This window comes from Callospermophilus lateralis, chromosome 3 (assembly GCF_048772815.1).
Source record: "Callospermophilus lateralis isolate mCalLat2 chromosome 3, mCalLat2.hap1, whole genome shotgun sequence".
In the NCBI taxonomy this organism is placed as follows: domain Eukaryota; kingdom Metazoa; phylum Chordata; class Mammalia; order Rodentia; family Sciuridae; genus Callospermophilus; species Callospermophilus lateralis.
In genome coordinates this window covers 96,317,564-96,332,083 of record NC_135307.1, presented here as the reverse complement: position 1 = coordinate 96,332,083, position 14,520 = coordinate 96,317,564, and the positions used below count along the sequence as shown (strand labels likewise).

Below are 14,520 nucleotides of genomic sequence, written 5' to 3'. Positions count from 1 at the left end.
TTATTATGCTACAAATAATTTATAATAGTCTACTTTATAGGTATTTTTAAATATACAATTATTATGAAATGAGAAGCATTTAATACTCGTTCCAATATTTAATTTTTAATGGGGTCTTTCAATATTTACAATATAAACAAAATTTTTAAGAGATTTACACATTTGTTTTATTAGTATGACAATATTTACTTTCTAGTATTTACAGCAAATGATTAGAGCTAATAAAAGTAAAATAAATATATAGCAAAAATTAATCAGAAATAAAATACAAAATGTTTCCATTTGTTTTAATGTCTAAAAATTAATAGAGTTAGCATATTATAGGATTACTAAGTTACAAAATGCTTAGGAAACAGTAAAATATTTTAAAGCAAGGATGGTAATGTTTAATATTCCATATGTAGGTTGCATTTGTATATAAAGACCTCAATGAGAAACCATAAAAAAATCTTAGAGAAATTAGATTTAATATAGGTCACTTGTACTTACAGCAGAAAAAGATAATTAACATATTAATTAAGACTACTAAATACTAAGAGAAACTTAAATGATACTAGAAGTCCTTCTTCAAAGACTTCTATATCAATTAGGAGTGAAAGCATTAACATAAGCCATTAAATTTTAACTCTGAATTTGTAACATTACCTCAGTTTGTTTCTGAGGTATGCCCAGAGCAGGATGGCCATCATTATACCATCATCCTTCCAAATTCTGACTCCTGAACTTCTACCTATTAATCTTAAGTTCTACCCAACACTAGGTTTATATCTTTTAGCAACAAAAACTGTATACAGTAATACCAATTATAGAAAATGAAAATCTAATGTGCTCATGCAAAATGATTATCTTGATATTTTTATTGAGGGGAGAGAAAACATCCATCCCCACAGTGACTTAAACATAAAAGGCACTCATTAAATATTTGCTGAATAAATGCTGTTTGGGAAAAAAATCTCATTAAAAAGAAACAAGGGCTGGCTGGATATTCAGCTCAGTGGCAAAGCACTTATCTAGCATTTGAGAGGCACCATAAAAGTAAATAAATTTTTTAAAACCTGGCATTACACATAACATACAAACACTGAATTATCATACCATATCCCATAAAGTTATAAAATCATTATATGTCAATTAAAAATAGTACTAATAATGATAACAACAAAAGCCTATATTTTAATCTAACTATGTGGAAATAGCCTCACAGTGGCCTGCATATTCAGAAGCCCCCTAATACAGTTGCTGAAGGAATGCTGTTTAAAAAAATCAAATTATATAGAACCAAGTTTAAAAACAACTAGAAGTTGATTTAACTAATATGCCATATACTAGTTTCATAGCAAGAAAACAATTATTCTACTTGGTCAGCCAACCTATACTCCAAAAGGTATAGTATCAAAATTAAAGATCTACAATGTAAGAGCAGAAGATACAGCTCAATGTAGAGCATGAGCTTCAGCATGAATGAAGCCCTGGGTTCAAATTCCCAGTACCACCAAAAATAAAAAACAAGAAAGATTTGTAATATATCAATTTAGGTCCAAAGATATTGTTAAATGATAATATCTTAGCCTTTTCCAAGTACACAATATGATAAGTACTGGAGTCCCATGAAGATTGTTGTACTTGCGCAATTACCATTACGTTTGTCCCGACTTGACAAAAGCAGGCAAGTCTTCTTCCAATGTAGCCAGTCAATGAAAAAACCTAAGTTAGTCTGACTTGCTACGATATATAACTGATTTTGATATAATTAAATTAAATTTTAGAAATATCAGTCAGATATCAAGATTGAATCCATCCATAGTGGATCAGATTTCAAATTCAAATGTTTGACACTGACTATAAAAACTTACGAGTGTGGTAGTAGGAGCAGAAACAGTTGCTTTCAGACTATTCAGTTCCTGCTGGATTAATTTCTCTTCTTCCTAAAACAGTGAAAATAATTAAATGCTTAAATAACTGTCTTTTCAAACTGTAAACATATTATCAAGGGAAAAATAAAACATAATAATTAAAAGGAAACATGATCTTAAAAGTGAGTTATAAATATTATGTGCTTAAGATCTACCTAAAGATACTCATTTCTCCAACCCTCAAAATCATCCCTCCAGAGAATAAATGTTTCCAGGCTAACCTACCATTTCTCATCTTTTCACTCAGTTACTGTCCCTTTAAAAATCTATTTGGTGGAAAATGCTAAAAAAAAAAAAAATTAAAAGTGGAGAGAAAGCAGAAAAAAATTTTCCATGTTCTGGCCAGCATAAGAGTCTCACATCTTCCCCTTAAAGAAGACTTTTTGCATAGGGTAAGAAGGCAGGTTCCCCACATTGTTTCTCTCACTTTTTACATCAAAAACACCAGTGTGGTCACTTTCAATGTTTGCATTGTATATCTCCTTAAGCAGTTAAAAATTGGCCCCATTTTAAGCTAATATAATGTTATCTTTAAATTACACATGAAATTAGCAGGTGTTCATTAGACAGTTAACCCAGAACTACCAGTGAAGTACTGCCACACAGCTATCTACAGTTTCAGACTACCTTTTAAACTTTCAGAACACTTTGCTTTTTTTTTTTTTTTTTTTCTTCTTCTTCTTCTTTCCTGGCACTTATCTTGCATTGTAGTCATCTCTTCCTAAACCCAAAATGAATGACCAAGTCCTTGGGAGAGGGAATGTATTTTACTGTTGTCCTCAGTGTCTAACACATAACCTTGCTTCACAAGTATCTGTTGAACAAATTATGACAAAACTCGTGTTTTTAAGATATCAACTCCTTTGAGGTTTTGAATCAGAATCTTACACAATCCATGTAACTACCAAAAGTCTGTGGGAATTTTATTTTATTTCATTTATTTTGGTGCTGGAGATTGAACCCACAGCTTTGAGCATGTAAGGCAAGCATTCTACAAAACTGTGCTATACCCCAGCCCCAAAGGAATTTTAACAACTTATTACAACTGCTCATTCTCAAGGCTCATCTGAAGCACAGACTTCCTCAGCAAATATTTTAGTTTGGAAGAATGAGGAGGTGGTATTATTGTTGGTATTCTTTGGTCCAACCCACTGATTTAGCCTAAGAACCTCAAGCTCCCCCATCCCCAGAGATATCAACAGCAGGCTCAGATGGCACCGAGTGGCCGGTTCAGGTTCATGATGTCTACCAGGAGAAGGGACTGGGGAGCAGAGCAAACTGAGCAGGGAACCAAACTTTGGAAGTGAACAGTGCCCGACACTTCCAACGCACTGGGCATTTTCACATTTTGACATTTCATCTAGTCCTCACAACAACTTTTGTATTGGCACTCTTCCACTGAAACACTGAGAAAACATACAAAGGGTCGGAGGTTAAACAAATTTGCCCCCAGATCGGAATGAGTCAGATTCAGGGCCAGCTGTAGAAACGCGGCCTCCCTGCTGTCAGTCCGGGTAAGAGAGTGAACCTTCCAGACACACTGCAGGACGGGTCCACACAGGGAGTCCCCCGATCCCCGCGGGAGCGCGGGCGCTGACCCTCGCCGCGGGCCTCCCCCGCGCCCCGGCCTCCCGGTCCGCTGGGCACCTACGTGCTTGGAAGTGAGAGCGGTAATGCCGCGGACTAGGCCGCCCAGCCTCGAGGAGAAGGACGCCTTGGGGGCCGCGGGCCCGCCAGCCGGCTGGTTCTGCAGAAACAGCCCCGGCAGCGCCGTCAGCGTCTTCTCCACTATGTCGCTCATCTCCGCCGCCAACCGCGCTCGGGTCACCGCCCGGCTTCATGCCCTGCCTCCCCCAGCGGCTCGGCCTCCGTAGGCACTTCCTGTATTTTGAAGAAGAAATCTTTATTCGCGTCCCGCGTGTTCAAACAAAGTGTCGTTCTCGGGAGAGGCCGCCGGAGGGTGCAAGAGTCCACGGGAACAGAGTCTCCCCAGAGGCTGGCCGCCAGTGGAAGCTGACAGGTGTCTGAAGCTCGCGGTTTTGACGACAGCGCCAGAGCCCACGCAATTGTGAGTCCTCCTAAGGAAGCCTCTCGGGGCCTGTCAGTCTGCTTAGCCCCTTTCTCCTTAGCTATCTCCGCCAGCCTCTTTAGGGACGCCCGAGGTCGGCCACCCCTCAGGGTCTGCAGACTGCAGGCACACCGCCCCTCCCACTGCGGCACCCCAAGAAGCGGCTCCACGTGGGTCCTGGCGTTGTGCGGGGCGGGACACACCCAAGGTGTTGAATGACAGCCCTGGGGACTGCCAGGGTGGTTCCCCGCCCTCCCCTATCCTGTATCCCGGGACGTCTGGAGGCTGACGCGGGGACGTGGGCGGTGTGACTCTGCAGAGTCCTATTCTGCCCGCCGCAGTCTAAAGGTCACTCTTCTGAGCCGACTGCTTACTTGGCAGGCCAGGAGAGGTCTCCCTGTGCCACCTCTCACAACTCTGCTTTCTTGTCCATTTAAGAACTGATCACAGTTGCCCCTACATAAGAGAATATTCTAGTCATAACTACTACCCCAGCTCCTAACTAGAGCAGAATCTAAGACAATGATTCTCAAAATATGGTCTGGTGAATTCCGAGGGGCCCTGAGACCCTTCCAGGAAATCCCCCAAGTAAAAATGATATTTATAATAGTACTTAAATGTTATTTGCAGTTTTCATTCTAGTTTTCTGGAATTCTCAAGAGGCTAAATGACACATGACCGCTTTGTTAGCTGCTGAAATGTGTGTGCTTCCAAGGTACTAGGTTAAAGGTATAAATGTGAGCGTTTGCAGAGGTTAACTGTCCTCAGTATCTTAGTGTATTTTTTCAGGCTTTCTTTTGAACCAGCTCTCATCTCTGAAACCTCCTTATAGTCCAATATGTGGGTTTTTCTGAAATCCTGAAGTTGTTCTTGTACCTGAGCAGGAATTCGAGAAAAAAAGGTCTGCTTGTTGACTTGTTTTGCAAGAGTCATTTTTTGTTTTGTTTTGTTTTGTTTTTTAAATTTCTTGGAAATTTTTCTAAATATTTCAACTTTATCTGAAACTTAATTTCTTTTAGAATTTAATATTTTATCCCAAAATAAATTTTGTTTATAATTTTTAAATTTAGGATTTTTATTGGCTAAAAAAAGGAAAATTAGAAGATTTGCTTTCTAACTTTTTCACATTTAAAAATGAATTTTGTAAATGATGCTAACATCAATATCAGAATTATCCGACTCAAGAGAAATCTGTGCAAAACTGTAAGAAAGGAAAGTATTACAAAGGTTTCTTTCCCTTGGCTTTGGAGATGTTTATCATTTACCTTATTGTATCTTTTTTTTAATATTTATTTATTTATTTATTTATTTATTTTTAGTTTTCGGCAGACACAACATCTTTGTTTGTATGTGGTGCTGAGGATCCAACCTGGGCCGCACGCATGCCAGGCAAGCACACTACCACTTGAGCCACATCCCCAGCCCCTACCTTATTGTATCTTATTTAATAGAATATTTCCAAATACTATTATGGAGCCAGTTTAGTGGAGGCATTATTTTCAGATCAGTCAGAGTTTAAAGAACAGGGAGAATTTAGTATTTTGAACATAGACATGACAAACTTTATAAAAACCAATGCTTTGTTGTAAACACTTCTGAAAGTAGAATGAAAACCTCACTAATGCATCTTACTGCAGGTTCAATTATTGTGTTCATTGCATTGGCTAAAGAAGGGCATGCAATAGCTGAAAGATCTAAAAAGCCTTGCACCTTACTGGATGAATGTCAAAAATCAGTAAAAGAAATCATGGTGGTGCCACTTTCCAAAGATGCAGCAACTCACCAAAAGTTACTATAAACCACAGTCATCAAGACAGTGCAGTACTGGAGTAAATATTGTACTCAAATATTCACAGTAGCATTATTCACAATAGACAAAAGCTGAAAACAACCCAAATATCCAAAAACTGATGAATGAATAGAGAAAATATGGTATATCCATACAATAGACTTGTTATTCAACCATCAAAAGAAGTAAAGCACTGATAACATGCTACAAATGTGACTACCTTGAAAATATTATACTATGTGAAAGAAGCCAGTCACAACAGACTAAATGTTGTGTTAGTCCATTTATATGAAATGACCAGCAAAGGTCCATCAGTAGGCAGAAAGCATATTGATAGTTGCCTAGTGAAAGTGAGAACTGACTGCCGATAGGGAGCTTTCTGGAGTGTGGAAATGTTCTAACACTGCACTGTGACAATGATTGCACAACACTATAAATTAAATGAAAAACCATTGGCCATACACTTACTATAGTGAAGTTTTATAATATGTACAATGTACTTCAATAAAACCATAAAAAAATGCTTTGTGAATTTTACAATGCTGATTCATATTGATTTACAATTTGCTATAGGATCTTTCTGGGACTTATTGACCAGAAATGAATGCAGTCATAGAATTCATTTAGAAAATAATAATAATAGTAATACATTGAGGAAGGTCTGTAAATGGTGCCCAGAGAAAAGCCTTAGGAATAGTGAGCAGGTGGTCAGGAAGCTTTCCAAGTGGAGAGGCAAGGCCTACTTTATCACTACTAGGTGGTGTTCTAGGTACTGCAATGGTGGGGATTTGGCAACTTTAAAGAATACAGTCCCCCTCCTATGCCCAAGGGGGCGCCAGAGGAGCATGACTGGGTCATGACTGAAGACATTCCCAGCTCCATTCCCAGCTGGAGCACTATCTGAGTTCATTCATATTCTAATCCAGGTTCTTTAGAAACCAGAACTCTCCATTTCCTTGTATTTTTCTTCTTGAAAGGAGGAGGGAATTTCTTGAAGGTGGCTTACTTTTAAGTCTGAAAATGCATCATGGAGAGCCAAGTGAAGCTCTCCAGGGGAGAGGCAGCAGTTACAGCCAAAAGAAACCGCCTAAGAAGAGCTTTTTCAGGATGACACATGCTATTTTCTTCTCTCCTTCCATGACTCAGATTCACATTTCACACAGACCTCTGCCTGTGTTTTCTTCCCCTGCCTTGACCTCAAGCCAACAGACTCTGTCCTCAGTATTTTCCCACTCCTGCTCCCCAGCCTGAATCAGCCTGGTAAAAACATTAGCTGGAAGAAATCTGAATTTACTGGGTAAATTCCTGTACAACATCTATTGAGCCAAAATTGTGCACAGCCCAGCTTATGTCTAATGTAGTTCAAGTCAAAATCCATGAAACAAAATTCTGTTCATTACTATGTATTTAGACCATCTTGTTGAGCTACTTGTAAAGAGATTTGCCCTATAATATTTTCTTTTCCCCAAGGAGCTTAAAAAATAAGTACAGGCAAAAACAGAGCCCCCTCCATGCTTGGAGAGTATTTTCTCACATGCACTCATTTTAAAAATCTAGTTCCCAGAAAATCTTTGTAAAAACTTTTCCCAATAGTCTACTAGATTGAGGACAAGGAAAAGAGATACATTCCAGAAAGGGTAAGCTGGGACCTTCCCAGAAGGATGGGAACATAGTATCTAAAAGGGTCCTGATCCAGAGTATTGTAGGAAGTGATCAAGAAATCAGAAATGAATTAAATTTAAAACAAAAGTAACATCCCCAAAAGGTGATAGTACTACTGAAGCCCAACACTGCACAAATGAGAATCAAGTATTTAAAAGCTACAGTTCCTACATCATTTGACAGAATTAATTGCATCTGTAGTTTTTGTACACTGCTGAGAGCAAAACGTTACACACTGCCAAGAGCATCCCTGTTGAAAGAAGCCTTCTCACTTTCTCAGATCCATAAAATGGATGCTTCTAATTCACAAGATTGTTGATGAGAACATTTAGCTTCTGTTCTTTCCTTGCTCACTTCTCCAGGAAGGAGTGATTCATCTTGTCACCAAACAAGTTTCAGTTCTGCCTGCCACAAAACAGCCAATATTCGAGAGAAGAGAGTGGGAAGGAAATCAGGTTTTATTACAATAAACTAGTTAACAGGAAAATAGCCAGACTGTCATCCTCATGGCCATTTCAGAAAATTCAGGTAAGTGAAGAGGGTTTTGTGAGGAGGTTGAATGGGAGAGTGAGGTGATGGACAGGAAGGCTGTGTGCTGATTTACACATCTTCAGGGCATGCTTTTCTTTCTTTTAGTGGAAGGGTTCTGTGCTTACAAAGGACATTAGCTCCTGGGCCAGTTCTATAATCCTTTAGATAAGACATTATTTTCATGCAAGTTAAACATTATTCTTCTTTTAATTAGAGAACAGGATTAGCAATTCCTTGGTTACATGTTGATGTTATTTGAAGACTACCAGGTGTTCTAGTTTCTATAAAACTAAAAAAAAGGGGACTGAGGTTGTGGCTCAGTGGTTAGAGCGCACACCTCGCACGGGCAGGGTGCTGGGTTCGATCCTCAGCACCACATAAAAATAAAATAAAGGTATCGTGTCCAACTATAACTAAAACAAAATTATTTAAAAAAAAAAACTAAAAAAAAAAGAGAAAAAGTTTACATTAGGAAGTCAGGGGACCAGTTTTTTCCCTCTTTTTCCCCTTTTTCCTGGAATAGTTGCCTCTAATGGGTAATATCTCAGCCATTTAAAGGGGCTTTTAACAGTTACAATATTGAGCAAAGGGGAAAACAAAGAATAACTTTAGAAGGGGCAGTTATGCAGAGTAAAGCTAATCTCAAATAGGGCAACAGGAAACAAGGTGGTGTAATCATTATTGATGTTACAGTCTTACTGGGCCACCAGGGAAGGAACTAAGCACTTGCCTCTTTTTTTCATCTCTTTCCTGGGACTAGCCTGCCATCTAAGGAAGTGCATTCCATACCCCCACCCCAGCCTCCAGTGCACTGGGGCCCTCTTGCCTCCCCAGAAGGTCTGAGGACAAGTGTTAAAAGTCTGATTGTGAACCCTGATAAATGACTTTTTGGCTTTGGCCTCACCTCTCTGAGGATTTTATCTCCAACTATTTTTTTCTTGCGTTAATTTCTCAAGATGTTCTGAATCAGAGGGGCTCTGGCTGTATTAATTGGTCTCTTCAAAGCTCCCTAATCAAGACTTGAAGTAGCTTTGACAATCAAAGTTTGAAAACCAAAGACTAATAACAAAGAAATGACTCTAGCAGGGGGCTAAGTTAGCTGTATGCCCTTGAGCAAGGATTGAGTTCCTCAGTCAAGGAAAGATGCCACTTCTTCCAAGGGAAAAAATGCAACTTAAGGGGATTTCACACCAGGCTCTGAGGGAGGAGTAGATAGCTTCTCAGAAGATTGGAATGGGGGAAGTCAGTGTCACTTAACTATTTCCTTGTGTCTGATGTGTAAAGTGATGGCAAGAGCCTTAAACTGGGACCCAAAAAAACTTGTAAAGTCCCAGGTTTTATAAAATGCTCAGCCTTTACCATGTTGAGCTTTGGTTTTCTTATTTGTAAATGAACATAAACATGGTTCCCGCCTACCCTTTAGGGTTACTGTGAAAATCACATATTATACATATGAATGCTCATATACACTGAACATTAGAACAATAGAAGTAGGGTAGTGTGAACAAATGGCGAAAAGGTTCTAGAAGATATTTTGGAGAGAAAGTGTTGGGTATTTTCCATTTGCTCCTCCAAATTACTCTCAAGTCCAATGTGTGTCCTGGAGGCTGAATTGTCTGAATTCCATCAATGGGCTCCCTTGCCTTTTGGCTGCTGGTTAAATTTGATTGATGAAGAGCAACAAAGGGAATTGAACAGGAGGGAGATTTGGCTGATTGGGTTAAATTTCTCTGGCGCCCTCCCTGCTGGGTCTCCTTGAGTTAGCCTCATCTACTCTCTCCTTTGTGCAGTAGTAACAGGAATTAAACCCAAGGGTGCTTTACCACTGAGCTACATCTACAGCCCGCCTATTTATTTACCCATCTATCTATCTATCTATTTATTTATTTATTTAATATTATGAATTGAACCCAGAGGTACTCTACCACTGAGCTACATCCCCAATCTTTTTTTTTTTAAGATAATTCTGCTGAATTGTAGAAGTTGGCTTCAAACTTATGATCCTCCTGCCTCAGCCTCCCAAATCACTGGGATTAAAGGTGTGCACCACCTTGCCTGGCTTGACCTCATCTCTATCAAGTACATAGTTTTCCCAGACTAGTAGCATTGTCATTCAGGAAGTCTGTGGAAAATACAAATACCCTAGTCATACCCCCTGACCTATTGAAGCAGGAACTGCAGAGGAGTGGGGTCTGCATTTGAACAAGTTGTCCAAGTGATCTGATGCACCTTGAAGTTTGAGAACCACAGCTGTAAGGAACTACAACTCCCTTTCCTCTGCTCACAGTAACTAACCCCGGGATATAAATAACCCAATCTCTTCTTGCTTCCCCAAACTCCATTTACCTTTGTAAGTAGTCTTTTATCATACTTTCCTCCTATTACTCATCTTGAGTGTGGCATCATTTCCTGCAGGATTCTGGTGTTGTATACTTGAAGGTGGCTTGGGAATCTCAAAAATAAGCAACTGCTTTGTATTCCACCTGTGCAAGAGACAAGCCCACTGTCCAAGGTAAAAGTAAAAAAAAAAAAAAAAAAAATCTGTCAATGGGAAACCCAAACAAGGAAATCTATTAGACAGCATCATAGGCTGAACAGTCCCAAATATTTTTAGGCTGAAGCTGGCAGTGGGTCTCTGTGTTTTAGGAAATGTCTCTGGTAAACTAAGAAATGATGTAACATCCTAATGAGACCTATGACTAAAACCTGAGGTTTTTGTGTGGGTTTGAGCTGACGTGTTGGTGTCTACCAAGGCCTTTGGTCTGAAGACAGAAGCTGCTAAAATAAGTTGCTATGGACAGAAGGAACCTGCTATTATTTTACCCCCTTGGCTAAGGCCAAACCTATAGTGAGCTAAATTCATACCCCCTAGTTTTCATCCAATCTAAAAGTTTCAAGGGCCACAACACAACATTTGAGAAGCTGTGGGTGATAAACAAATTCAAAGGAGTTCAAAGTACGCACTCAGTCTGACTTGTGTGTGTAAGGCCCCAAACAAAGAGAGACTATTCTAGGTGTTTGTTTCCTCTCGCCTCTTGTCATAGAGACTCTTCTTATTTCCAGGACATGAGTCCAGGGCAGGAATAGTCAACTGAGTCTGGGAAGGGAGCCTATGTAGAAGTTGAGAAGCCAGGAACCAGCATGACATTTCCTTTGGAAATGTGTAAGGGTTCAGAAGTCTTGACTCAGTAAGAAGAGGGGTCTGGAAAGTTTAGGCCAAAGTACTACCCAGGTTTCTCTCACCTTTGTGGACTGAGTCCATTGCTTTTGCCTACAAGTAAAGAAACCAATTTTCAGAGTAGCATCTCTTATTTCCATCTAATGATTAATTTAACCAGTAAGAGTTGGACCCTGAAAAATAGTGAGGCAGACTAAGCTTGTCTTCAAGTTTTTCCATTTAGCTATTTATTTATTTGTTTGCTTATTTATTTATACTAGGGATTGAATCCAGGGGCACTTATCAATACTACACCCCCAGCCCTTTTTATCTTTGAGGCAGGATCTCACTAAATTGCTGAGGCTGTCCTTGACCTTGGGATCCTCCTGCTTCAGCCTCTGGAATTTCTGGGATTGCAGGTATGCGATACCATGCCCAGCTTTCCTTAATCAACTTTTTAGAAACAATCTCCTCCACCACCCCCACAGAAACCTGGTATCCACAAGCTGTAACATTTCTCTTCATAGCCCATCACTTGAACACTCTTCTCAGGTGTTTCCTTCTTTGAACTTTTTCAGAACCCACTCAAAATTTAAAGGAACGGGGTCCTAACCTCAGGGCCTGAGTTTTGCTAATGGGATTACCCACTTAGGTCTTATCATCAATAACTTGATTCTAATAACACTCTTGCTCAAAGCATTTAAGGAGAAGGTCTTGCCATGTAGTAGCTATTTGACCATGAGAAAGTTACAAGGAAAGATACAAAGAATCATAGATTCTAGGAGTTAAAAGGGGCCAATATTTGAATACATATTATAGTGCCTCATGGAGGTGTGACCCATCTTTTACAGTATTTAGTTTTCTTCTAAAAATAATTTCTACCACTTATTGAGCACCTCCTATAAGTTGGGGCCCAGGTTAAGCATGTTGAATACATTATCACTAATCTTGAAAAGTAAGCCAGCAAGGTAGTTAGTACTAACTCCATTTTACAAATGTAGACAGTGAGACTTGATAGAAGGACATAATTCACCCATGTAAGTGGCAGAGCCAGGATTCATGTCCAATTACATCAGGCTCTGAAGTCAGTGTTTATCCATTTTGCTGTGTGATTTCCTTCTTTCGTTCTTTCAGATATCTAAAGACCACAAACTACTTTGCCCATACTCAAATATTTCAACCTTCCCTCCGATGAAGATTTAAAATTTCTTAATTATCATGGGGCTTCCCATTCAGTGTGCCTATGTCCCTTTAAATAAAATGAACCAAATTAACATACTTACAGAAAACCGCCCAGATTATAAATTTACAATGCAATCAATATTTATAAAAAGTGAATATTCTTTATTCAAGAAACAGAAACATGACTAGTCCTGGAAACCCATGGTACCTCAGTTCCTGCCTCCCCAGTGTCTTCTTTTTTTTTTCTTGGTACTGAGGATTGAACCAAGGGGTACTTAATTACTGAGCTACATCCCTACCCCTTTTTTATATTTTATTTAGAGATGGGGGTCTCACTGAGTTGCTAAGTTGTCCTGACTTTTAACCCAGGGATTATTCAGGTAGAATCACACTGTGTGCACCTTTTTATGTCTGGCCTCTTTTGCTCAACATTATAAGAATTATCCTTGTCAAAATGGACACAGTGGCCCACATCTGTAATCTCAGTGACTAGGGAGACTAAGGCAGAAGGATCACAAGTTCGAAGCCAGCTTCACTAACCTAATGAGGCCCTAAGCAAGCGAGACCCTGTCTCAAAATAATAATAATAATAATAATAATAATAATAATAATAATAATTTTAAAAGGGACTAGGGTTGAAGCTCAGTAGTAAAGTATCACTGGTTCCAATCCCTATTGCAGAAATAAAGATCTATGTCATATTGTGTATGATTCTACAATAGCTTTTCATTCTCCATTGCATTCTGTGCCCTATTTTCTAAATGTGATAAAATACATATAAGATAAAATGTACTATCTTAGCTGTGGTGAGCCAGCCATGGGCTGTATGTGTGAGCCATGTGCATTTGAGCATATGATGGAAATGGACTGATGTTGCTGTTCTGACTGGGCTGTGCATATACATATGTGTCCTTTTTGCTCACTCTGCCTATGATCCCCACACAGCACCTGAGATAGGTGTGACTTTCCAAGATATCCATCAAACTACTGACCCCAAGAGATCACCCCTCCAAACTCTATTCCTTCCATGCTCCCCCTCCCTACCCCACTATGAATCAGTCACCTTATATCAGAGAAAATGTTTGGCATTTGTCTTTTTGGGATTGGCTAACTTCACTTAGCATTATCTTCTCCAGCTCCATCCATTTACCTGCAAAGGCCATGATTTTATTCTCTTTTATTACTGGGTAATATTTCTTTGTGTATATATGCCACATATTTTTTCTTTTTTTATATTTATTTATTTTTCTTTTTTTAAATTTTTATTGTTGGTTGTTCAAAACATTACATAGTTCTTGATATATCATATTTCACACTTTGATTCAAGTGGGTTATGAACTCCCATTTTTACCCCGTATACAGATTGCAGAATCACATCAGTTGCAGAACCATTGATTTACATATTGCCATTCTGGTGTCTGTTGTATTCTGCTGCCTTTTGTATCCTCTACTATCCCCCCTCCCCTCCCCTCCCCTCCCCTCTTTTCTCTCTACCCTATCTACTGTAATTCATTTCTCCCCCTTGTTTTTTTTTCCCTTTCCCCTCACTTCCTCTTGTATGTAATTTTGTAAAACCCTGAGGGTCTCCTTCCATTTCCATGCAATTTCCCTTCTCTCTCCCTTTCCCTCCCACCTCTCATCCCTGTTTAATGTTAATCTTCTTCTCATGCTCTTTGTCCCTACTCTGTTCTTAGTTACTCTTCTTATATCAAAGAAGACATTTGGCATTTGTTTTTTAGGGATTGGCTAGATTTACTTACCATAATCTGCTCTAATGCCATCCATTTCCCTGCAAATTCTATGATTTTGTCATTTTTAATGCAGAGTAATACTCCATTGTGTATAAATGCCACATTTTTTTTATCCATTCATCTATTGAAGGGCATCTAGGTTGGTTCCACAGTCTTGCTATTGTGAATTGTGCTGCTATGAACATGGATGTAGCAGTGTCCCTATAGTATGCTCTTTTTAGGTCTTAGGGAATAGACCGAGAAGGGGACTAGCTGGGTCAAATGGTGGTTCCATTCCCAGCTTTCCAAGAAATCTCCATACTGCTTTCCAAATTGGCTGCACCAATTTGCAGTCCCACCAGCAATGTACAAGTGTACCCTTTTCCCCACATCCTCGCCAGCACTTGTTGTTGTTTGACTTCCTAATGGCTGCCAATCTTACTGGAGTGAGATGGTATCTTAGGGTGGTTTTGATTTGCATTTCTCTG

At 39.3% G+C, this 14,520-nt stretch overlaps 1 protein-coding gene and 1 long non-coding RNA gene across 4 annotated transcripts in view; one reads left to right on the top strand and one right to left on the bottom strand.

Annotated features, from left to right (window-relative positions):
* Nucleotides 1–3,735, bottom strand: part of Ap4e1 (adaptor related protein complex 4 subunit epsilon 1) — a 63,760-nt gene extending 60,025 nt beyond the window's left edge. For both annotated transcript variants that reach the window (XM_076850781.2, XM_076850782.2), the window contains exons 1-2: nt 3,565–3,735; nt 1,854–1,925 (exon numbers count right to left, since the gene is read on the bottom strand). In XM_076850781.2, the coding sequence (XP_076706896.2) occupies nt 1,854–1,925; nt 3,565–3,714 (222 nt within the window). In that variant the 5' untranslated portion in view covers nt 3,715–3,735. The remainder of the gene's footprint in view (nt 1–1,853; nt 1,926–3,564) is intronic.
* Nucleotides 3,736–3,907: 172 nt separating this feature from the next.
* LOC143394053 (uncharacterized) overlaps nt 3,908–14,520 on the top strand; it is a 30,832-nt gene continuing 20,219 nt past the window's right edge. For both annotated transcript variants that reach the window (XR_013090659.1, XR_013090658.1), the window contains exons 1-3: nt 3,908–3,981; nt 5,301–5,370; nt 7,795–7,960. This is a non-coding gene — a long non-coding RNA (uncharacterized LOC143394053). The remainder of the gene's footprint in view (nt 3,982–5,300; nt 5,371–7,794; nt 7,961–14,520) is intronic.